General features: G+C 40.7%; 1 protein-coding gene across 1 annotated transcript in view; it reads right to left on the minus strand.

Moving 5' to 3' along the window:
• LRRC1 (leucine rich repeat containing 1) overlaps positions 1 to 26,605 on the minus strand; it is a 68,538-nt gene that overhangs the window by 12,646 nt on the left and 29,287 nt on the right. The window contains exons 3-10 of the mRNA XM_084514573.1: positions 25,876 to 25,954; positions 22,857 to 22,946; positions 9,771 to 9,827; positions 8,056 to 8,119; positions 7,249 to 7,323; positions 5,457 to 5,601; positions 2,622 to 2,740; positions 1,521 to 1,604 (exon numbers count right to left, since the gene is read on the minus strand). Coding sequence (XP_084370699.1) covers positions 1,521 to 1,604; positions 2,622 to 2,740; positions 5,457 to 5,601; positions 7,249 to 7,323; positions 8,056 to 8,119; positions 9,771 to 9,827; positions 22,857 to 22,946; positions 25,876 to 25,954 — 713 coding nt within the window. The remainder of the gene's footprint in view (positions 1 to 1,520; positions 1,605 to 2,621; positions 2,741 to 5,456; positions 5,602 to 7,248; positions 7,324 to 8,055; positions 8,120 to 9,770; positions 9,828 to 22,856; positions 22,947 to 25,875; positions 25,955 to 26,605) is intronic.

The raw sequence follows: 26,605 nt of genomic DNA on the forward strand, positions 1-26,605 counted from the left end.
TCAATACCTTCTTTTTCCTGTACCAAGCCCTCAGTTCTGACACCCCTCCCAAACAGATGTATCCCATATTTATCCTGTTTGACTTATGTCTGAATCTGAAGCACATCAGAAAAACCTTCCATGCTGTAACAGCCCAATTCTGTTTACAGCTACACTAGACAAAAAATTGTACAAGTCTCATGTACAGATTGCTTTGGCCACTCACGAAATGTATTAAGGTCTTTGTGAAGACACGGAAAGCTTTCTGCTGAATGAGCACAAGATCAAACTGTCATTAGATCCCAACCCAGGAACAGTTTTCCCAAGATCCCGTCGCTTGGTAGCATTTATGCAATCCGTCTGGGTACGCCCTCGGTAATTTTCTCTTTAGAGCTAGTAGCACCTCTGCGGAAGAGACACTGTCCTGACAGGGAAGCTGTAGTACTCACACCTTTCTCCTCCCGCCCTCACCCCCACTCCACCACACATTTACAAACCAAACAGGAAAACAGTAAGGGCTATCGTGTAGCCCCTTCTCTGTAACCAACCCAAGGAAGCTCACAGCTTGGTCATTGGAGAACTACTTGGACAAAAATAACAGAGAAACAGTGGTGCAAAACAACTAATTCTCAATCACATGCTCCAACCTATCACAATTACGCTGCTTTCTCTTTTAAATATCAATCCTATCTCTTTCCAGAACTGAATGTTGAACTAAGCTCATAAGGCCATTATTGTTTTCAGTTTCACATCAGAAATTCTAGCCTCATTTCACTCTATATACTGTTATGACGGACAAGAAGCACTTCAGGGAGCACTTTCAGGATTTCTTTACTGTGAGTGACTGAGATCCAAAGATGTGGAGTTTCCCCCCTTGCAGATCTTCAAGGTCCCGAGCAACCTGCTCTCGGTTTCTGTGCTTGAGCCAGGAGGCTGGACTAGATGACCTCCCGAGGTCCCCTCCAACCTCACCCGTTCTGTGTTTCTGTGAAGAAGTCCGAGTGATCATAGCGGTAAGATGTCAGGTATCAGTGATGTGGGTCATTTCAGGTCCTCACATTTAAAGGTAAAGTTAGCCTGAGATCTCCAAACCCAAGAAAACTGTCCAAAAAAATGTTTTCCACAATTAGAAAACCTCCCTCCACTCCTGCTCACATGAGTGAGGCTAGGAAGGCTCCTGGCAGTACTTTTATATTGCTACTAAACATACCTACGTTTAAGTGTATTCACTCAAACAGAACTTTCAGTCCTCAAATAGTGCTGGACCTGACATCCACACTGGGAATTACTAGTTACAAATTGATTAGATCTGGGCCTTTTTGTTAAAGTGCAAACACATTTTGCACTTCCAAAGCACCAAATCACCACAGCTACTGTTCAGATTTACACGGTTCAGAGCTAATGGACAAGTTTCTAGTTGTGATCTTTCTGGGAAGAATATCCAGTGGTTCAAAGCTGCCTGTTACTTCTTGTAGGCATGTGAAATCAGAGTTTTTTGTTTGTATAATCACATCTATTAAAGTTAATTGCACAAGACTTACCTCTTTGGGCAAAGATGTTAATTTGTTTCTATCGGCATTCAAATTATTCAGCTTCTTTAGTTTCCCGATGCTCTTCGGCAATGTCTGTGCCAACAAAAACAAAGTAATAAGCAAATTAATTTTGTAAATTCACAAAGTCAGAACAAAAAACTTATCTCACTTTAAAAACGAATTAAGAGACTGACTGATTTTCAAAACTGGCACATAGTTATCCCCAGTTATTAACATGCCTTCCAAAGTTGTTCCAAGGTCTTATCTCGCAGAGGAAACATTCAAGAATTTCAGTTTCTAACTCATGAGTGAATTTGTGTTATCTCTGCAGTAAGATGACAGATGCACAACAGCTGTTAACAGAAGCATGTATGCAGGATGTCCATATTATCTAACTTCAGTGTCACTAAATAGCTAATTGAAAGGCAAACCTCTCAGTTAGGTGCCATGAACTGACCTCTGGAGAAGTCTCTTTCCAACAGGCTTAAGCTCCTAATTTCACCAAGCACCAACATAACTTGAGAAATGCTCAAAGTCAGAATCTTATAAACACTTCTACTTTCAATTTCAAATGTCAGCATCACGTGAAGGCAATTTTAAAGCAATGGAAGGAAACACCTAGTGGAAAGGAGTCTCAGATTTCATTTTAATTGACCACGTCATATTGGTCATATTTATCTGACTGGAGTAGAACAGCAGAGCAAGGAACAGTGCAACAGTAGCTCTGCAGCACTTGGGGTTTCTGTTCAGTTCCAACAAGTCTGATCAAGGTAATGTACAACAAAAATTGGCAAAAATACAGTGCAGCACAAACTCCACATTAAAAACACAACAAAGTAAATGATATCTGCACTCCAGGTGCTCCAATTCCCTTAGTGATCATGAAAGATTCAAGAGTGAATATGTAATTGCTTAGACCTTTGGGGAGAGAATTTTTACTACACAACTTGATCTTCAGCATTCATTTAACAGGTTAGAAATAAGACGCATCTAAAGGAAGCTTGCTACTTAGCAAGAAGTGATGGTGATTCACTTACAAGCTCAGAGAATCAACACTTCGCAGCAGGTCTTACTACTGCCAGCAATTTGAGCAGTCACGACCACACTTACCTGCAGCTGGTTCTCTGTTAGAACTAGTTCTGTAAGGCTTTCACAGTCTCCAATTGAATCTGTTAGTTGAATGAGTTTGTTCTGGTCAACCTTCAAAATGGATAGTTTCCTCAATTTTCCTGGACAGAAAGAACACCACGTTTGTTTGGCTTAGTGACCTCAGATACCCTGCTTTAATTATAGAAAAAGCATTCTGTCGTAAACCTTTCAGAAATTCTCTAACCCAATGAAATATTTTTTTCATGTAATAAAAATTCAAGCAGTGCTTCACTTGGCACTTGTAATATTTTTGCAAGTTTGTTTATCTTGAATATGAATTCAATGATGTAATAGTCATCTTTCAGCATATTAAGTTGTATTAAAATTGCAATCTGAATGGTACTCCATCTAAAGACAAGGACTAAAAGTTAAGTGTATTCCCAAAGGCCTATAAACAGAGGAAAAAAATATTTTTCCCCTCAATTATTCCATGATTACTAATAAATTATTCCATGTTTACTAATAAAGGAGTTCTTAGAAGATCACCTACGTCTACTCAGCCACAATAAGAAAGACTTGCACTAGAGCGACTGCCCAAACCCAAACAGGATCACGTCTTTGTCCTAATATACAAGCCAGTCAGTCGAACACAAAACCCAAGTTTATTTTTTAGAACAGAGACCAAACTTCTTTGAAGGTCTTCTCTCCAGGAAGGCCAAAATACTATTTCAGAGCAGAAAGCTCCTTTATGCCAGAGTGATCTTTCATGAGCTGTGCAAGGCAGAGCTGACCCAGGCAGAGCCCAGGGCAGAGAATTCAGGAGACATGAGCTGCTGACGCCTCCCTGCTCATTCCCACTGTCCACAATAGTTCCAAAAGGCCAGCACATCAAACTTGCTGCTGATGCTAAATCATGAAGACATGGCTGATGTACGGAAAGGCAGCCACGTAAAAAGAAAACCCGGAGTCCAGCAAGGTGATGCACAGAGCTCTGCACCTGGACAGAATAACCTGTACAGGCTGGGAAGTGACCGGCTGTACAGGAGCCTTGCTGGAAACGACCTGAGGACTACAGTGGACACCAGGCTGAATATGGCTTAGCAGTGAGATGGCACCAGAAATGAAGTAAAAAGTACACGGCCTACATTAGTGGGTAATTTCAGCCAGCAGATCAACAGAAGTTACTGTATTTCATCTCCTGGGCACTGGTGAGGCCACACCTGTAAAAGCAGGCTTAGTTTCACGTCCCAGTGTGGAGAAGGGGATGGGGGCCCCACACAAAGCTGCTGAGGCAGCAGGGATACAATGTGAGCTGAGGATGAGGGAGCTGGATTTGTTTACCACAGAAAAAGGCAGCCAAGGAGGCATCAGGGAGCATCCCACAACTACTCAGAGCCAAACTGTTCTGCAGTGGCAGGTGAGACAGCAATGGCCACAAATTCAAGCGTGGGAGGTCCCAGTGGGACATCAGGAGAAGCTTCCTCAGGAGGAGGTGGTGCTGCACTGACACAGGCTGCCCAGGGGATGCTGGAGCAGCCCTGTTAGGGGCTTCAGAGACCTGGCAGAACTGCTACAGCTGGTGTGACGGGCTGGAGGTGGTCAGAGCCCTGCTTCAGCGATCAGCTGAGCTCCTCCCAGAAGCTTCCACAGAGTTAGAGACATCCCTGCCCAATTTTCCAAACACAAGTAACTTATTATAGTCACCTATGCAGCACTTTTTTTGTGCTTGTGACAAAAGCACGTGCAAGAAAACATTATAAAAATGATGCAAACGAGGCCTGGCCCTCCGCAGTCACCTCCCCCAGCACCAGACCTGCGTTTAACAGGGTTCTCAGGAACAGGCAGCTCCTCTCGTCCACCAACTGGTGCTACAGACAAGCTCCCCTCTTGCAAGCTGTGTGCTCTGTATGCTCTCAGAAGATAAAGCATCACTTCCCCAGCTCAGATCATCAGAAAGGGCTGCTGCAACCACCTCCCAGGCACACACTACTCAACTGTAGGACCCACGACACTCACCCCACACCTCTATATTTAATTTCTAGAGAAATATTTGTCTTTTCTCAGGCTTACACAGCATACAGAGAGAACGGGGAGGTCTGTCCATTCTTTTCCACATTCTTATTTAAACCAAATTCACAAATCCTCCTTCCACTACCTTTTTGAAAAAAGCACCTGGCCAGGAATACTCTTCCAACATGAAACCTTCTGGAAAAACAGCTCATGAGTAGTAAAGAAATAATGCCTCACTAACTACTGCATGGGCAAAAATATTTGCTTTTAAACAGGTCCTGGTAATGCTTCAGGAAACATTCCTCAATTACGAAACCTGTTATAAAGGGTCAGGCACTGAAAGGTTGTAGTTTGGATCCTCAAGGGTGAAGGCTGAAGCTGGAACAGCCTTCCACTGGGTTCAGTACAGGATTAACCACGTTGTTCGGTTCAAGATAATTACACATCCCACTAAAGAGGATGTCTTTTTTGTAGTGATACTGTCAGTCAGTGTTATCAAGTGACCTACAGCATGTTACAAGCTAGAATTTTACACTGCTGGGGAGTTCTGACTGTGACGTGGACACAGTAGGAACAGAGAGGTCATTCACTTTTAGTTTGTTCTGATAGCTACCAAGTGCAGGCCAAAAAGGAATTAAGAAGTAGTCATTATGCTGACAATTAAAATGCAAAATTAATAGAGCCATGTATTTCACACTACGGAAAAAAAAAAAAAAAAAAAAAAAAAGCTAAGACAAACTCATCTCTTACACAGAAAGAGAAGACTTCAAAAGACTTAAAACCAAGCGACTTCCAATTTGCAGAGGATTAAATGGTTCTGCATGGCAACGTTCACCTTGTACTTACCAATGCCATCAGGTAGGACCTGAATTAAGTTCTGAGAAACAAGCAAGTCTGTTAAAGAAGTCAGACCATTAATTTCTTCAGGAAGGCATTCCAATTTATTTTCAGAAACATCCAGACAAAGCAGGTTTTTCAGGTTTCCTACTTCCTGCGACACAAGATGAAATTTAAGTCGTGTTCAAACATGCAGCAAAGCAATTTGAAAAATGTACGATCACCATGAAATTCCAGAAAGAAAAGCAATTCTTTGCGTGACCTCCAAGTGCTGAAAAAAGGAGGTGGGTAAATTTTCCGTGATAACCCAACTGAGAGATTCAGTTGGGGTTTCTTATTCTAAATACTACAACTGGCCTCAGCAGCCAGACAAGGCGTGCGAAGCACACCCAGGCAAGCACCAACCAAAACTGGAGTTTTCTTCAAGTGAAGACTGCAAAGTTGTTTTTTCAGAACTACAGATTATCAAGCTCCGCATAATTAAAGTCTGCCCCTCCCAATTAACCCTAGGCAAATTCGTATTAGTCTCTCCTGGCTGATACAGCAACATGCCGTGACATCTAGGGATTTCCTATCTTCACATCTCCCTGCTGCAGCGAATGTAGAAACAGGAATGGGAGTGCTGCTCCAGCAAGCATCTTCCAAGTGACAAGTTACACTACAATTATTAGTGATTACTAAATTTTTACAGTGATAACCTGACAATTAGAAGTCTGACAGAGAAATACCTTTCTCCCTATAAGCTATCAGAGCACCCTCCCTTTCCCCACGTCCACACACACCCCTATACATGTTCTAGAATAGTTCACATTTTAGTCGTCTAAATCATCTGCAGGGGAACAGAACAGCAGGAGAAAGAAGGGGAAAGAATGTCCTTTACTCTTACATACACGCAATTTTCATACAGGGACAGCCTTGATCCTAACTCCCAAGATCACTCCTTCTGTTTACAAAATGTTTGCCTCTCCAGAGAATCTTTCATTAAACACACAGCCTTTGCTCCTACAAGTTCATCCTTTAGACGTCACACGAAACACACAGTTATGGCCAGCTTCAATGAAAACAGTTGCTAAAGTCAGACTTGACCTTTTATGAATGATTATCAGTGTTTAAGAATGAGCACTTCAAAGTTGTTAGGCCAGGCCAACAACAACAAAGTCACTAACCTATAACCAAATTCCAACTTACACTGTTGACAATGAGATCAATACAGCAAATAACAGCAAGCTGCTCAAGGAACAGGAGAAAACAGGTTTTGACTTGGCTCTAAAGGAAGAAGAAACCCTTCCACATGTTACCATTGTTCTAAGGAAGGAGAATTTAGAGTGCTCTGAGATTTAAATGCTAAGGCCCCTCTCCGCACAGCTGATGTCAGATGGGGGATTTGCCTGCACAGATCAAAATTTCTATTCATGGCAGCAGTTTTATCATTGAAGATTTCAGCTTAGATAGATATAAAAAATAAATAAAATTAAAAAGTGAAGGTTAGCTCAGCCAATTAGTGGTTCCCTGATCGTTGCACATGGACTGTAAACAGAGGATGTGTCATTCTATAAACAGAACAAAGTGTCTATTATCAAACAACTCCTTTGTCAACACATCTAAAAGAAAATGTCTGACAGCACAGTATCATGTGTAATCCTTTAAAGAGGAAGAGAAAACCCTTAAACATCCAAAACCAAACCCAGGCAAAGTGAACTGCGAAAACAAGTCAGTTTTAGATTGTCTCCCTTTAGGTATAAGTGACAAGGTTTTGTTTTAAAAACATCTTCAATACAATATCGTTAGAGCCCGTCTTTACCTGAGGTATTTCAGCTAATTGATTTCCATCCAACCAGAGGTCTTTAAGATTGAAAAGTGCACCAATTGTTTCTGGCTATAACACAAAAAGTAATAATGTCAAACAACACGGGACTTTTAACCCAACAGCCATCCCATAATTACAGTTTGAGTAAACCAATCCATACTACACACACTACAGTCCAATGCAGCAAGAGTGACTGGAAGCGTTTGGGAACTCCACCAGACAAATTACCTGCCGTAGGTTAATAACCTACAATACTTCACCTGACACGCACTAACAAATTGCATGCAAACTCTTCATCTACTGCAAATCCAACATTTTATTGAGTCAGCTTAAGGGAGGTTACGTATCTTCTGGTAGACCTGTCGGCCACAATTTAAGACACTGAAACCCCAAAGTTTGTCTCTGCCCTCTCCCACAGATTCCTATTCTACTCCTGAAAATATAGTGGAACTTTTATCTGTGCTCCCCCCTTCCAGTTTCCAACAAATGTTCATGTGTTCACTTTGACTGCTAGTGCCGAGTTTGTGCCCTTCTACACTTCCATTTTTTCCATTGAAAAAGTCTGTGGAGCATTCATTTTCTAGAGAACAGATGCAGAAATTGTTCAGGCAAAGTAATATTCTACCGAACAAGATGCAGCAGATATGGGAAAATCTATCTTACTGCCAAAATTTATCTGCACATAGAGAAAGACTCTCTCCTCCACATTTTCTTCTCAATTTTGGACGTCCCATGACCTGTTTAATTTAAATTACACGTGAAACAAGACCAATGTGCACTTTCAGTGGCATGTTTGCTTACCAAGTGATAAAGTTCATTGTTTCCTAAATCAAGTTCTTCTAGTCGCTGCAGCTGGGCAAGCGATCTGTGAGATAAGTCAAAACAAAACCGCATCAGACTAAACCAACAGAAACCAAATGTATTTGAATGAGCTCATTTTACTGAAATTCGTATTTCAAATTGCAACACATTGTAGGCAGACAGTTATTTTACCAGGCATGGACTACTTAGAGGAATATCTTAAAAAATAGTTTGGTTTGTCAGCATAATCTCATACCTTTGAAACATAAAACTTAGTGTAGGCAACCAAATCATTAACCTTGATCTTATCTTTCAGTCTTTGGGGTGGACAATGCCATACAGATTAATACAGTTGGTTAGATTTATTTTTAGGGAGCATTTACAGTTACACAACTGAATTAAAATCCCACATAGTGGCCACATGTGACGGTATCTAAACCAGTGCTAATCAAGATTCACCAAATGCATCATTTCTCTTCTCAACCTGATACGTCAATTTCCAAAGAATTTCAGGTTGGATTTGAAGATGCAAACAGGGGAAACCCCAAAAGGATGTAAAAGGTTTTCTGAACATGAACAGACACAGAGAACATGAATAGATCCTTTCCTGCTTCAAAAGCATTCTTCTTCTGTGGAGCTTTTGCTTACCTTCTCCAAAGCTGCAGTAGCACGAAAACCATAGAGCTGTCAGTTACATTACTGACACGCCACATTTTCCATCCAGTAGCAATAAAATTGCCAACGTTTACGGCAGGTTAATTCTGACACTGAATGGAGAAACCTAGCTAGCAATTCATAACTTCTGATCACTGACATTTAAAGTTCCTTGTGGCTCCCAGCTATAAACAACTGCAACAGAGATACTGGGGAGACTGACAGGACAAAAGGGACCCAAATGTAACTAGGGAACAGATTCTGATTAAAATAGCTTACATCTATTACATTATACTCTAGATGATCTAAACAAGCTGAACAGAATTCATGGGAACTCCTGCAAGAAACAGCCAGGCAGTGAAGAAAGGAAACCACTTCACTACAGAAATAAAAAGCTCCTTCCAAGCAGTCAAAATGGATCCCCAAACTTTAACTGATTAATCTTAAATAACTGATTAATCTGATGAAGGAGCACCAACTCCTCGACCACAATGCAGACAGTATAGAGACATCTAGATTTTTTTCCCCAAAAACCACTGGGGGTGGAGTCAGACTTCAGACATCAGTAGGCCTGGTTTTTCATAAAGGCTTTGATCTCCAGGTTTTTGAAGCTTTTGTTTACTCAAGTCCCCAAACGAATGCTTATTTAAATTTCATGACGGTCCATAGACCAATTCAGAATTGAAAACTCTGAGATCCCATTATCCTGCTTTCACAGTTATGAAATTTCAGCATGGGAGCAATCCAAACCACCCCTCCCACTGCTGAAGCATTAGTTCAACGCATGCAGGAAGAAGCGTTTGGTGTTGCTGTATTTTAGACAGAATAGCTACACGGAGCAGAAACAAATCTACACAGACTGCAGATGCCTGCAACTAATCAATTACAGCTAGAAAGAATGGATGTAACTAAGTGTTATTAAAACAAAGCTGTATCCCATAGACGTTGTCAATCTGCACTGAGTATTTTTTCTAGCTGTCACTCAGTTTCAGCTGTTAGCAGATTTTTAGAATAAGAACACTTTACACTAAACGTAATCAAACATTCAAAACGTCACTTACTCAGGTAAATATGTCAGCAAATTTTCTCTAAGTTCCAGTGAAGCCAGGTTATAAAGACTGAAAAATAAAATAAGAAACATATTTTAATGCAGTCTTTCTTTTCCTATTCTGCGCTTTCAGAAGAAAAAAAAAAAAAAAAAACAACAGTGTTTACATAGTTTAAAACAAAAATCTGCTGTGAGCTGTTTGGTTTTTAACTCAATCAGACCATCATGTGAAGTGAAGCATACCAAGAGGGGAAGTCTTTGCTTGTTTTTCTGCGACACTTCAAAATACTAGAGCTAGAAAGTAAACAGACAAAACACAATTTTCCACTTGTTAAAAGGTCGGTAGTTGCAAATTACTAAACGGAGCATATTCATGCCACGAATTTACGTCTTTGCTTCCAGAATCTGTCACGGGCTACAGAAGTTGGAGGGCATCAGGTAAACTCATCACTGCTCTAACTACAGCACGCTCATTAACGTAAGTGACATTATGCTCCTAAGCGGCTCACTACTCCACATCCCAGGCTTTTACTAACATCACCATAGCAACATTCAGATTTTTCAGGGTTTTATTTATGACTAAATGGAACACAAGGAGTCAGACATTATCCCAACACTATAATCTGCTCTAATCCTTCAGCGTCCTAGGGAAAAAGACAAATCAGAGATGGGGACTACAAATAAGCAGTTCCCTACAACAGAGTATGTTCTGCCTTGGTCTGCAGGGGAGGGGGACGATGTCTCATGCCTTAAACGATATCTAGATGAAAATAAAAACAATTCCACCAAATTTGAAGCACCTGTTAAATTCAAAGCCAAGTTTTTGTTTGTACACCTCAGGAAAACAAAAACATGCATTAAGGCCACATAAAATTGGAATTTTGTTTCCACTTCAAACAATACCAACATACTGAATCACTCAATCACTAGTTAGCTCCAGCAGAAAAGCTGCTGATACCCTGAATAAAACTGAAGAAAAGCCTTCATTTTGTGACTCCAGTGCAGCTATATAAGCAGGGAAGGCAACATAATCGATGTAATGAGTTATGAGAAGGGAGAGAAGATTTTTCACAAATTGAATTTGGATGGTGTCTGGAAAAAAAAAAAAAAAAAAAAAACCACACCTTACTTCAAGCACCAATTTTCCACTGCATTCAGAGAACACTGAACGAAATCACAAAGGAGCTTTGATTACATCCCTAACAGCCCTCCCCGGCTTTTCAAATGAGCAAATTTTACCCGAAGGGCTCTGCGTTCCTCCAGAAGAAAAACAGTTAAAACACGCCATATGGGTGAAGACATTTAAGTAGAAGCTTATCACAAAATCAATTAAAAGTGAGAGTAACTCAACTACTGCCATTCAAACTCATTTGACAGAAACTGGGTTGCAAAGAAGACATCTTTCCAGTGACATGAAATAGGGCTCTCACGTAAAAATGTTAACCACCACCTCCTGATTTCCACAACAATTTGCTTTACTGGTTTCCTTTCCAGAAATCTATTCCAATAGATTCCAATTCCTTCAGATTTTGCTCTCAATTCAAGCTTGTATGAGGTCAGCCCCACGAACCACTTTTATCATGAGAATACAAGAAGGATGCACACACCACCAAGCTGCAAGGAATCTCGTGTTTACAAAGCATCCCTCATCTACTTATCTCCCTCCCCATCACGCTGAAGTGTCGATGAGTAAAATGGTGCAATCTCTTAATTTCTCTTCTTACATCAGACATCACTTCAGCTGTGGTTAAACAGAAATCTTTGTCAGCAAAACCACGCTCAACAGGAGGAACCTGGAGCCACCTCCTCAGCCTGCAGTCTCACTGTATCATTAAACTGGGACAGGGCAGTGAATCGGCTCAGGCAATTGATCCTCCTTAAAAATAGCCCAGCAAAAAAGAATAATACAGATCCCTAATCCAACGTACTATAAATCCCCTTAAACACCTGGGCCAGTACAGCTGCCAGAAAGGTGCAAGGAGGGCATCTGTGCTGCCTCAGCCAGCAGGACCGTGGTAGGCCCTGGGTAGCTGTGGCCCTGCAGATCCCTGGATCTGCCCCCAGCTGCTGATCGTGTGCTTTACGGTGACTGTGGCTGACCACAGGCCCACGTTAGACTTCTTAGGTGAGTCCACTACCTGTAGGATTATTTCTTCGTGCCCAGTGACACAGCTTTCTAGATGAGAACTTCTTTATTCTACAGCTGCTCTTACTCCGAGTGTGCTTACAATTACAACTTCACCCTGGAACAAAATAAAGACACTTCCCTCCACCCCTTTAATCTATCCTTTGTACTCCTTCCAGGTTCTCCAGCCCAGTCCAAACACAATATAAGCAGCCCCCAATAGGCACAATGAAGTCATGTAAAATAGAGACTAAGGCTACAAACTTTACATCAGCAAAGCTGTTCCATTAGACTGAAGTATTATGATTAAGGTGGATCCTTCCAAAACAAGAGGCCAGAAAATATGAGGAAACTCATTAGCCTTAAATTTCTGCAAGTTATAGGATCGGCTCCCAGCAAGCCTATATTGCAATTTAAAAATTGCATGGGAAAACATGTAGAGTATAAAATAGCAGGCAAAAATGGACAAGGTGTGCTGATGTACCAGAGCACCGATCTGACACGTTCCAGAGCAGAGATCGAGCTCTTCCTTATACTTACCAAGGGCTCCTTAGTGCATTCTATGTTCACTAACATTTTCTCCCTGTTAAGTTATGCAAACAGACAGGATTTTTAGCCATTTGCTGTTGTTCAAATACGTTTTCTGATGAAATAACACTTTATCTTTCTTTATCTTTGGAAAGTGTAATTTTTCCTCTTCTCAGGTACAAACTGATTTTTCACAGTACACCAAATGATTTTTTTTTGTCTTTTCCCTCTGCCATTAATTTTGTGGATGCATTGTTAATAAAGAGTCTTTCTGAAGATTTTCAAAGGAACTAAAAGACGCTATACCTTAACAATTTCAGAATCTTTCCCTATTCCTCATTTTAATCTAGGAGAGCAATAGCAGTCACTGTGTGTTGTTTGTTTTTTTTTGTTGTTGTGATCTGTAAAACACAAAGGCGATGCAGCCTGCTAGGGCAGGAGACGCAGTTCTGGCAGCAGCTGCTCACCAACCGCATTTAGAAATACAAACACGCTGGAGAGTGTTGCAGACTGCTCTAGAACAAAGCGACAAACAGTCCTCTCCCCCTGCAAAATCAGAAAATGTACAAACAAAATGTCATCTGCACTCTAAAGGGGAGGGGGGAAAGGGAGTGCTTTTCCAAGGTTACTATTGTAAGAAGCTCCGAAACTTGTAAAAGCATTAATATTGTAATCATTCTCACCACAAAAGCTACCACACACACGGAGTGCTGAGCATGTGTGTGAAATTACTGAGCACAAGGCAACAGCAAACCCAGCCAGAGGATCCAGTAATTGAAATAATTACCAAGTTTTCCATTTTAGCATTCCAGACGATTACGGGTTTAAGGGTGGAACCAAGCAGAATCTGAAGGTATGACATGGCTAAAAATGCCATTTTCAGTACAAACCAGGTAAGTTTAATCAGTGCTGGACTTAATGTAACTGTAAGTACTGCTGTTCATCACGAGAGGTAGATGAAAAGAAGAAACGTGAAAGCAATAATTGAGGACAAAACTACAAGGAATAAAGTAGTCTGTAAATGCTAGAAACATCTTTCCTGATGACACTTGCCAGGATTTAGGAGAGAAACTCACAGCCTAACATGTTCCACAGAAAAGGATACACCTAGGGAACTCTGCAAATACTCCTTTATGTCAACGACAGCATCCCTTCCAAAATAAAGAGAACAGTAGAATGAGCCACTAACAGTGGAATTAAAGCACGGTTTTGTTCTTCCAAAGCAAGGCTATTTTTCTTTGGATTAATTAAAAAAAAAAAAAAAAGCCTCAGTAGCAACATAGCCTACAAAACAACCATTTCAAAAGCAGATAGATGACTGTGGACAACAGCAACACACTGCAGTAAGCAAAACACTATCAACTGCAGTTACAAAAGAAAAAATAGAAAAAAGACAGACACATTCCCTAGTTACCTTGGATGAAATCACAATTTTTTCAGTGTATCCCATATGTTAAGCATACTCTGTATTGTAAAGTTATAAAAGACAAAGCCGAGAAGAGTTATACTGGTGCTTTAACACCATAGACAGCCGTGTCGTTCTCCTACTTAAGACACCAGAAAGTCAGCCTTAAGAGAACATTATCTGCCCCAATTTATCTCACCCCTCACCACAACAGGACCAGAAGCGCTCAAGCCCTTGGGTACACCAGCGAAGGCTTCTGAGGAAAGAAAAGGGAAGCATGGTGACACGCAGTATTTTCTTGTTAAAAAGAAGTGGGAAAAAGAAAGGTGGAAAAAGCTGTGAGAAAATTAAAATGAAGGATAAAAGGACTAATACGAAAGCTAATGTTCTTAATAAAAAAACTGAACAAGAGCAGTCTCATTTCATTAATAGAAGTCTCAATTATTTCAATCCTATGTGCGGAGCATGACACAGTTGAGCATATGGGAAAAGTCAGACATTGGGAAATAGTGGAGCAAAATCGCATGAGATGAAGATATAAAGGACTTGCAGAAATGCAAGGCCCCATTTGCATCTTTCCAGCAGGCTTCAGCTCATCATTGGAATGCAAAATCCTCAACGCAGTTTTGGTAATAGCAACCTATAAAGAACGACCTTTTCCTCACATTTCCAGGATTGAAAAGAGAAGGAAAAGACAGGCGAGTTGGCACGGTCCCTGCATTTATATGGAACAAAGGCAAGTCCCAGGCAGTAAGGATGGTTCTGGGCACAGAAAGAGTCACCAAAGGGCCAACCATAAGCAAGGTCCATTATGCTGACAGGAAAAGGAGAAGGAGAGGTCCAGAAGATGCTTTGAGCTCTGTTATCTTTAATAAACTCTGTAGCATAGCAGTAAGAGGAATGGTTTTATTATAGACTTCGGAAATAGTGCGATTTCAGAACTGATCTGTTGCATTACTCAAGGCATTCAGAAAGAGTTGGGAGAAGGAGCAGATGAAGAAACTATGAATTTCTTCTCTGAAAGCAGTAGTGCCTTACAGGTGGCTATTTCAGCTGGGCCCCTGTCCCAGGTCACTCCCTGAAGATGTCTCCTTCACTCACCCCGTCTTCATACGAGGGCTGCAGAAGAAGCCTGGCCAGACCAGTCTCCAAACTCCTGCACCTAAATTATTCACTGAAACTCAGGGGGGTTCTTGAGTTTAAGGACATTTCCAACGCAGGAGAAGCAATATTAGCTCTGTAGGGAATTCTTACGTCTCTCAACTTCCCTAAGGTTCCACTAACATGTAACCATGCAGCTTGTGGTCAACATTCTCCCAGTCCATGTTTTGCTCCCCTTTTCTAGAAAGCTAAACACTAGATACTTATTTTCCTTCCAGCTACAGCTTAATACTGACATAATTAGACAAAGCTATCATGAAAGAACCTTAAAATTTATATCCATTATATGGTAACCTACAAATAGTAGAGAACTGCAGCTAGCTTCCTTTCTAGCTTAAGCTTAAAGTTGTGTTGTTTTTTTTTTTCCTCCAAATGTCAGTTTAACCATTCTCCTGCCTCCTTGTTTGGTTCCCTTTCAGTTACAGAAACCTGTTGTATAACGTGAACGACGAAGAATTTTTGCAAGACCAATCCAAGAGAATTTAAAGAGAGACCTTAGGCCCACATCATGCAATAAGGGAGAGTGCTTTTTGCAAAGTCTTAGTTCCTGAATCCTACAAACTCTTAGGTGAGCCTGAAACTACAGCACAAATTCATTTCCTAAATGAGGGCACTTATCCATTCAAAGCATACCATCTTCACACACCTGAGGTCGAACTGTTTTACCTCTGAATATAAGGGCTGCTATAAAAACAACTGCAAAGCAAGGTAGCTAGCTTCAGTTTTGATGAAGCTGTTGTTACATCTCCTCCTCAGCAGGCCTGAAGACCACTCTTCCAAAAGTCACCTTTGAGACCATTTACCCCACTCCCCTCTAAAGGCAAACCAACCCGAAGCAACTTGCATCTAAGCTAAACACTATCTTTTCCTCTCAAGTTTACATGTATAATACATGAGGGAAAGGCACGTGAAGTTGGTTTTTGTTTCCCCTTCATGAAGGGTAAACTTATGAAGGGCTGTCAGGGCTTCCCCAGAGAACCCATCTAGAGTAGGCTCAAAAGAAAGCCAAGTTGATAATTTTGTCTTCCTAGACTTAAACAGGAAAGACATTAAAGGCAGAGGAAGAGCACTTGAATCATTAGTTCCTTGCATCAAACTGTTGATACAATTAATTGGCTTGTAAAAGAGCTACAGGTCTGCCACAAGGGAAAAAAGAAAGAAAGAAAAATATCGGTATCTTATCAGCCACTCACCAGAGGAAAGACTAAACAGACAATTCAGTACAAGCCGCATCCAAATTATAAAAAAGGAGCAGAGTAGTACAGCTTATGACCAAGAAGCTCCTTAGATCTGTAGCAGAGGTAGTCTAAGCTGCTAACTAGGAATAGTTTTCTATGTAAGCCTGTTTTCTAAGATGCCGTATTCAATTCTCTCTCTCACACACAGCAGCGAGCATGGTCCAAAAGACAGACAGGGAAACTGAACTCAGTATGACCTTCAAAAGGGATCATTAAGAGATAAGAGAGATTTATAATTACAGCACAGTCTGTTCACTTTTGAATGCTTTCTTCAGTTTGCTTATCAAGATTACTGAAACAATTTGGGGAAGCTAAGCCAATTCACTATTACAACAAGATTTTCAAAATCTCTTCCATTCCACTCATGCAACATACGTTTCCCACTCCTTAACCAAAATTGCATATTATTATTTTATTTACAAAAAATAATTGCTAAATATATGTTAAGGGCTTCTTCCTTATACAGCATACAAGACGTAACTTCTCTTCTTTAAAGGCCAGATGGTACCGCACTCACTATTTCATTGTTCCTGAAATAAACTTTCGAGTTCCTTAACATTGAGTTTTGCCATTTAGCACACAGCTGTGATTAGCACCAAACACTCCTCCTACTCAAACTGTAAATATTCCTTGTCATGCTAAATTCAGAGTGCAAACTTCTAATCCTATATATAGTCAGCCTAGTCAGGCCAACTACAAATAGTTCTTCTATGTGTTTGCAAGGTAAGCCTCCCAACTTTTGTTATCATGTAAGGCCATATTATGCTAAACCTGAATGCTGTCTTGCTACAGACAACTTCCAGAGCTTTTCCCACTCTGTGCAGTGCTGCCAGATGCACAGTCCACACTCGTGATGTTCTAGCATACACTAAGCAAAATACAGCCCAAGACTGGCCCAGGAATGCATTAGCAAAATAAGCACGCCATTCTGATCTGCTCCTGGACCATCTGCATTAAGAGTATCGCCCCTGCCTTTGAAGACCTTTTATTCTCCAGCTACTCCTATTCAGATCAACATTAAAGATTCTGAATTCAGAAAGTTGCTGAAAACTTCCAAACATCTAGAATTAAAAACATATATATTAAAAGGTCATGCTCAGCAACTGTGTTTCCCTAACACGAAATCTCTGGATACTTGGGGTTCTGTGACTCTTGAAAAGCACACCTCTAACACAACAATACTCCTAAGTGCCCTAACATTTGTTCTGCTCTTTGCATTATGTTTGTTTGCATTATGAAATGCATATGCTAGCTGCAGACATTAAGAGGAGAATTTGTCTGCTTACCTGGTAATTCCCTCTCAGTAGTAAGGCCCACAGATCCACTCAGCCCGCTTGCAAGCTTGGGGGTAAACCAGACTCATCAGTCATTGGCATCCATCAGAAGAATATCCCTCCCATCTAAAAAAACTCTCACCTCCCCATTTTAAAGGTTTCTAAAGCCAACATGAAGCTCCTCTACTTCCTTGCATCACAGACTGTGCAGTTCTCTAAAGAAAAGGTTGCAAATCGTGGGGATGCTACCAATCATGTCTGCCTTTTTCAGACATGGGCAAGACAGCTGAAAAAAATGGTGAAAGCTAAAGATTGGATAAGAGAGAGATGTTTTGTATGCTGATGGGCAGCAGGCCTTAAATCACAATTTAAGCACAGCACGAATCTCTAAGTTCCCAAATCTTTGCTGGTAAAAAGCCAACATCACTCTGTAGGGTGGAGGGAACTAAACCCGAAGCCAACACGTAAGGACAAAATGTGCTCGGGACGGACATGCACCTGATTATTCGCATCACTGTAAGGCATGCCCCAGGAAGGTTTACAGGCAGGTACAAAGAAACACCCTGAGTTTTGAATTTCAGGAAAAAGTTATGCCCTGTGTTCTGGATGTTAAGTAAGGAGCTATTGAAGAAAAACCCTGGAAGCAAATGGAAATTGCTAAATGCTACCCGTGGTGGGAGGAACAGACTACACCTGCTCGTCGGACAGCTCTGCATTCACAGTCCTGGTGCTGCAGAATAGGCAGGGAAATTAGACTTGCTTCATTAGGCTGAGAAACACTGAAAAAGACACTCCCACTAACAGCTCAAATTGTATAACCTGTTTCTCTGAATGGTTCAACTAGATAACAGGACAACTCCTATTCCTCCTCAACTAATTATTAGCTTAATGCATTAGCATTCACTGTTTTACTCCACACCATGAGTTAAAAAGACCACAGAGAAACATTCAAAAAATAGCATTGCTAATATTAAAATATCTAGTGCATTACCAAGTCCCAAAGCAGAGCACAGCAAAAAGATCTGTGACACACTAAAACTACAGACGAGGAAAGGGCTTAAAAAAAAAGAAGTGTTTTTATCTGACAAGGGAAAACTTGTAGCACATGTACCAGCACTGGATATGCAGATTGATTTGGTCACAGAGAAGAAGGCGAGGTGATGTACACTGAGTATGGCTGTGTACAAGCAAGAAGACAAAAGGGAATAGAGAGGCATTGCCTATGTTCTTCAAACGCCCACCTGGGAGCCTCACGTACACTACACTTTGGCAGCACGAAGGAAAAGAAACATTCAAAAGGACTACGCAGAAGTATTCTTAAAGGCACAATAAAAATATAAACAGCAACTTTACATATCAAAAGCTTGAATGAATTAAGATACTCGCCTGAGACAGTGAAGCTGATCATTGGTATTCATCTTATACATCAGAGCATGGGAAAACTGGAGTGAGTATCTGGAAGACTCACGTCCACAAAATGCTCAAAATGAGTGAAATAGAAGATTATTACCTACTGCCAGGTCGGTAACTTCTGAACTAACCTCTCAAGTGCTGCCGTTCAAAAAAAAATGAGCTGTTACTTTTACTGCTTTCCCTATACAATGCAGGAGGGCAAATCTGTGGTGCCACCACATTTGAAGTAGGTCGTTTAACTATATATATATATATACATGTATTCATTAAGTGCATAGTGATGGCTATAAGGTGAATTAGAGATTTCACTGGCTGTATTAGGCAGTTTCCCAGACAAGATTCTAGGACTGTAATAATTCAGCATGTTTTTTTCCCTACATTTTCACATACTCTAGTGGCCAGAAGACCAGTAGCAAGCACATGGATGTCACATTTTTCCCCAAAATAAATACAGCTGTAGCAGAGTAACTCACCAAGTATGTATTTGCTTGCTCACTATTTGACCATCTCACACAAAGCCCAGTGTACTCCATCAAATAATAACATGGATCATTATCCAAAGCACACGGGAACTCCAGTAAGGCATTTACAAACATTCCAACACCCGGAAGAGCCTTTTTTGGTCTCTTCAGCCACAGAGACAATTAGCATTATCTTCTTCCTAATACCTAGCATTTTGGGGGTCCCAAAAAGTGCAGAAGAAAGAAAACAGAGAAGGGAACAAAAAACACGAGTATACGACATTTGGAGAATCCACTGAGTATTTCACTGCTTTTATCAAACATAAGGCAATCAACGGGACAAACAAATCCACTTAAATTATAATTTCACACTTAAAAGATGAAGCTTGTGTGTAAAGGAAAGCTGCACCTGTTGGTAGCTAGACAGAAAAATAATAATTTATTATTTATAGATGTAGAAGTATTCAGAAGTGTTGATAACATTCACTCTCAGTGGTAAATGTCATGTAAGGACTTTGTGCTGCAGTCCTAATTAGCTATAAACAAGACTTCTCAATCACTTCCAGCTATAATTAGAATACCTTTCTCTTCATCACTGATGGCTGAAATTCTGTAGTCTGAAGGAGAGAACAGACAGAAAAAGAGCCCTACACTTTTGTTACTGGTCCACACATGAGATGTATTAAAAAAAAAAAAGTCATTGTGTAGGATTTAGGTCAGTTCAATGTATTCCAATGCAGATCAACATTCCCCAATAGAGTTCAGGAATGGTTACATTTCTGTGGGATCTGTCATTAGTTCCCTTCCTGTTATGTTAATATTCTTCTGTTTTGGAAATGCCAAAGCTTACTTTCGAACTGCCATATTCCTATCTATTGCGAATACCTGATGAGCCAAAGAGAACAGCCCAACACACTTCTGTCTTTAAGCATAAACCTGATTAGCAGAAATATTTGCTAAAAAGAAAAAAAAAAAAAACATGTGGGTTTGTATAAATAAAATATGCATATTCTTAGAAAGCTATGCTGGGTGTATTTTTCAGATCAAAGCAGGCCTATCAGATCTGAATAAAAGTCTAGCCCTCCAGGAAAATTTACCAGGAACACCAAGACAAGCATAATTCTTCCTGAAGCAAGTGAAGATTCCTGGTTTTTTGCTTCAATATTGGGAATTGCAGAATACAGCAGCGTAACCCTCAAAACCTGTATGCAACAGCTCACATAAGGTTGAAATAGTTTCACATCATCTCCTTGGACTACCTAGGATCAAAATTCGGAAGACTATTACATTTATTCTTGCATAGCTGAACTGAACGTAACTGACATCTCTGCAAATGCCTGGTATCCCCATATAAACCAAAACTGTTTCTATTCATTTGCTCCAAAATAGAGCCACCGTGAGCCACGTGATCAAATGACAGGCAAGGTAAGCAAGGAGGTCGAGTCACAGTAGGCAGTGACCAGACAGGGAAGCCAGTGACCTTCCTCCAGCTATTATTTGCAAAGCAGCAGTCCCCCTTATACTTTGGGAATTGTTTCAGCTTGTCATGTTTCTTGTACTCATTTTCAAAACCAGGCAGCAGGCGGAATTTTATCCCTAGGTTTTCAGTAACTGAGAAGTCCGAACAAGCCTGTTCTTAGCTGCCAGTGCTGTGAAAAGCTGCAAGAAAAGTTTCGTGAACTTTTTATAGAAAAGAAAGAACGTCACAAAAGCCCCAGCCCATGCAATTTTTAGTAAGACTTTGCCGTAGTCAGTGGGCACACATTAGCTGTACCTGTTAGTGCTTGTGGAAGGTTTCAAAAGGTATTTTCTACTTCTGTTGGGCCTGGTGCCAGCTGACAGCTTTCATACACACGGGAAGTGGCTAAAGCAGTACTGGTCTGGACTTGACTACATAGCAGGAGCTCTCAATAAGATCCCTTCTGGAGGAGTCCTCTACTTAGAAACAGTTGGCTTCTGATGATTGTTAGGGACTATGCTGGCTCCCCAAAAAATCCATGTTAAAAATACTCCATTTTATGAAAGGATGTCCAAGATTAACAGGCCTCTACTGTTACACAACTCAACATCCACACTGGGCACAGTAACCAGAGAGGCATAACTATCAGGGGCTGCAGGAAATTTCTATTTCTCTAAAATGGTGAGTTTCCCAATAAACGTAATAAAGTTGAGCTAAAGCACAGATCTCTTAAGTTCAGTGAAAACTATTTCTGAAGCTGGAATAGCGAGCGAAACTCTTCAGCCTGGAAAAAAAAATAAGAAGAAAAAAAAAAAAAAAAGAAAAAAAAGCACCTGGGGATATAATAGAAATCTACAAAGTCAATGGCAGATCAGGAGGCATAGGGATCAACTGTTCACTGTCTCTTCCAATACTAGCAAAAAAAGCAGTCAGACAGGTGGAGTCAGGCCCAAAAACAAACAAACAAAAGAAAACCAATGCAATGGGTAATAAACTTTTGCAACTATTTGCCAGGGGCGAATACTAAAGATGTCTCCATAAACTCAATGAGAAACTGGACTAGTAAGTGGAAGAGGGATTCGTTATTGCTGCCATTAGACAAACCACAACCCAAAACTCAGGAAATCCCCTGAACCAGAGGACGGTAAGAGCAGTAATCAAACACACACTTTACTTCTTAATCCTCACTAGGCATCTGCTTAGTACAACTGGAGAAGAAAGTTAGATGGGCCCTTAAACTGAATGAGCAAACCCACTCTCACCTGTTTAATTGAGACACGGAAATGCCTTTTCTCCTTCAAATCAGAAGAGCTACCCTTGCCTCCACTAAGAGAGAAGACATTCCTGTTTGCAAGCGTGGATGTTTATTACAATCAAAATGAGACAGACATAAAGTACACTTCACTTTTCATGTGCTCCACTTTGGAATTCTGTCCCTGCAATCATGCTCTGCTTTCCAGAGCTAACAAACATCTCAAAAGCTTATCAAATTTCACCTTAAGAGCTGTTTTCTGAGTTTCCATCTCGACAGTTCCTGCTGGAGTTTTTTCAGAAGCAGACTGCTGCTATGATTAGGAACCTTCTAATTTCCAGCCTGATCATGGCCAGCTTTTACCCGTTTGTTCTTGTGCCAGCACTGTCTGGTTTTGAGCTAAGCAGCAAGCTGGCTGACATGTTTACAATAATGGATCAATGGCCTTTATCACAGCAAAGGAAAGTAAAAGGTCAGTTCTGCATCATAAGACACCTATTTAATTCTGCATTTAAAAATCCAAGTTACTCCAAATCCCTGAGAACAGAGCATAAGCATAAACATACATGATTCAGTTTCTGCGGTAGCCTGCTAAAGGTAAGTAAAAATGCAAAGTGATTTTTTTAAACAGATCAATATGAAGAAAACAAACAAACCAACCAACCTGTAAATAATTGTATAGGTAATCATATTATTTACAGTTATACAAGTCATTTATACAGTATGTATAACAAGACAGAAAAATAAAGATATCAATAAAGTTTAAAAAAAAAAAAAACTTACTTCCCAATGTTTTCAGGTAGTGCTTGCAGAGAGATGTCATTTACTGAAAGACATGTTAGATTCTGTAATTCAGGAAAGCTCTCAGGCAACCTATGGAGATATTAATTCAAGTCAAGGACTTCCAGTGTAAGTATTCACATTAATATAATACACAGCAAAAAAAAGAGATCGTGTAGCAGAAAACTAGAGCCTATTTAGCCAATGTACACAGAGAGGGGAGGAATGCCTAGACTCCCAAAAATTCTAGGGATCATAGTAAAATAAATAAATAAATAAGAACATAGCTTACAAACTTTAAAGTTTCCTCTGTGTCAAAGTGCAGGTAATAACTCTGTCTCCTGACTCCTCTCTTCCCTGTCTCCAATTTACAGCTTCAAAAAGCCATATGACTTGAGAACATACAAAGCATTTTAATAAATTGAAAATTAAATAGGAAAAAAAAATCTATTGGTATTATCCTGCATCACCCATATGGTAAAATAATCAAGCAAATTAGTTTCATGCAGTACGTTCGGTTGCGTACATGCTCAGAGCAGGGCCATTTTGTGTTAGCCACTAGGCTGCTCTTCAGCTGCTGCGTTTTGAAGAAACAGTCTGTTCGCTATCAGGACAATGTTCCGTTGTTACAGCCCTCCACATGCACTGCTTCACAACACAACAGCACGTAATCCCTCTCCTCTTTCACTATAAAATGCAAGCATATGCAAAGTGCTCCCCAAGTCTTCTGCACGATCCTCAGAGCCTGCAACCTAAGCCCAGGCCGTAGCACTCGGTTTGGCTCCTGCTCCCCACGTCCCCCAGCTCCAGGTACATGGTGCAACCCGCAGACCTCTAACAGGAGACGTGGTGTGCAGGCAAACAGCTGCACGTGATGGGGAAAGGGAAGCAGACAAATGACAGTAGGGGGACTTCTCATGTGCTCAACTCCATACTGCCTTGTTATTTTCTGTACATTACTAACAGAACTCACTTGGGGTCTCTACAACGTGACCTCTACAATCCCCCTAACTGTACAATAGCAACAGGCTTGGAAGCAGCATCCTCACCATTTAGGCTCTTATACTCTTAAGACTTGAGTTAAACGATCTGATTATCTGTAGCATTGTGGTCTTCTGGTCTAACCTACAAAAAATGGGCCTCCTTTTTATTAATGCAAGCTCCAAATCATCTGAAAGCAGCTGAAAAGCAGCCACTTTTAATACTGCAGATTCACCAGCCATTAAATTTGACAATGAGGCAACATACTGTATTAGTGGAAGGGCATCAATTGGGAAGACCTCTGACTGGCTTTTAAGCTCAGTGAAAATAAGAGCAAGAATCAATAGCTTAAAAAAAAAAAAAAAAAGTTCCAGCATATCACACATAAAAGGAAATGACTGCTAGGCTTTATCACCCCATCTGGGCTAATTAGTGCCAAGACCTACATGCTGCTACACAGGTAAAACTGAAATTCTGGACCTCTTCATAGGAAGCACCAGGCAACCGTGTGTAAACAGCTTCTGTTATCTCTGTTTTCTAACTTACTAGGTTGCTTAGAGTGATATTTTCCAGGACACACACATACTTTGGAGCCACTCTATCAAGAATTTTTAAAGTTCTCCTGCAACCACCAACAAAGAATTATGAGATCTATTTCAACCCCATTAAAAAGCCTTTCAATTCTTTTGTTAATTCCTCTCAGCTGTAGTTATGCCTTACAGATGCTGTCGAAGGAGATCCATCGGTTGGGCCTCAGGCCTTATTCAGTGCACAAAATGGAGAACAACAACAGCTGACATGCTGCTACTTTCTTTTTTTTTTTTTTTTTTTTTTTTATTTCAATACCATGAGATGCAGCTCTGTGCTTTATGTACGGCACACTCATCTCCGGGAAAAGGCTGCCCAGTGACCCTCATCACTTTAATATCTAAACACCAGTTCAGCTTCAGTTTGCTTTACCAGATTTTTGTGGTATTATTATCCTCAGCATATAAATGGGCTACAGAGGCCCAGGGATTAAGATCACAAGTGTCCCTTTAATGCTTAGAGATCCGAATTTCCAGAGAACTTAGCATGCACTATGCACTATATTCAAAGCGCAGCTCTGAAGAATCTCAGCTGCCTATGTGGGAGAAGCTGTCCTGCGAAACCGCTGCAGCGGCTTAAGATATTACAGACACTCAGCTGTTTGTTACCACTCATGCACTCCAGCCAGCCAGCTAATCATGCAAGTATTCCCAGCCTATCTCAGTGCACAGCAAAGCAAGTCGGTTAATGCCCACTGTGAATACTCCGGCTTATGTGAATTGCTCAGCATCACAAAGGAGCTCTGTGGCACAGGCTGGTTTAGGAAATCGTTCTCCAAACAGCGTTCAAAGGCCTTAGCTGGCAGATCACCTCTTCTCTTCCTTGCTATCTCCAGTCTCATTTCACTATATACATTCCAAATTGTCAGCAAGTGGAACAGAGAAACATAAACAAAGCTCCTCTTCTGTAGATGTGTGTAATCCTCGGGCCCCAGTTCGTCAGAACACAGACCAGGAGCTGCAGTAGCAGCCACCAACGTACACGGTGCATTTTTGCCACATGTTACTGCATGTCACTGTGTCCCAATTGATGGGAGAGTGATGAAACACTAGTCCAAGCTTTAATCGTTAGAAAAAGCCATTATCTGCAGCGGCTGATCTACACTCTATTCCAAATTGTCAGGCACCTGGGTTTGTGCCAACACATTCATGCTAACCATGGCCTTATCTCTCCCAAGTATGAGCGTGGTTATCCTACACGTTTAAGAAGAGAAATGAAAATGGAGAGAATCAGATTTACATTTTTCCTGGTTGGCTAACAAATTTCATCCCCTCCCAGCACATCGCTTTTTAAATCTGAACTTTCGCTACAATCACTGCCAGAGACAGACGCTGTTGGCAAGATTTCATAGAGATGCTAGATCACAATTTTTAAGGGCTTATTTAAAATTGTAATTGTTACAGCAAGATTGTAATTCTGGTATGGCAAGTACTAAGAAGAAGGTGGAAATTACCTAGTCAGTGGATTCCCACTGAAATCTGCTACCTGTAGTGCTTTGCAGAATGAGATGCTTTCTGGTATTTCAGGAATATCTGCGGAAGAAAAAAGGGAAAAAAAACAAACATCATCAACAACTGTACTGCATCTACACTGAAACTATTGCCTCATTACATTCAGTAACTTGCTACTGCAAGCAGTTATCTTGGTATCTTTCAAGACATTTCAACATGCAAGCCTGCTTCATGTCCAAGTACTCATACTTCAGATGAGAGCAAGAGCAACTAGCAGGGCAGAGCCATTTTGTGCTTTTGCAAATCCCATTTCCCTCTCCTGCTCCACATGCTTTTTACTGAGTCTAAACTACTCACCTGTCCTTGGACTGATCTTTATCAGTCTCTGTCCAGAAAAAAAGAAGGAAAAAAAAAAGATTCTCCATGTCCTAAGACTGTTCTAAAGAACCAATTAAAGTCTGAATTTCTTGTAATTTGATCAATACACACCCACAATCTGTGCTGGCAGAAAGTACAGGGGGAGGGAAAACAAGGAAGGGAAGAAGAGAACATGCAAGTCTCTTTGCTCATAACACACACACACGGGAACAGAACCAGCCTTTCTCACAATAAAGACAGTTAATTTGAAAATATTATTCAATTTATTCAAACAACAGGTCCCAAGTAAGTGCTAGCATACTACTTCAGATTGCCAGAAACTAATCAGAGATACTTCTATGTGAAAACAGATGT

Source organism: Aythya ferina (assembly GCF_964211825.1).
Source record: "Aythya ferina genome assembly, chromosome: 3".
NCBI lineage: Eukaryota > Metazoa > Chordata > Aves > Anseriformes > Anatidae > Aythya > Aythya ferina.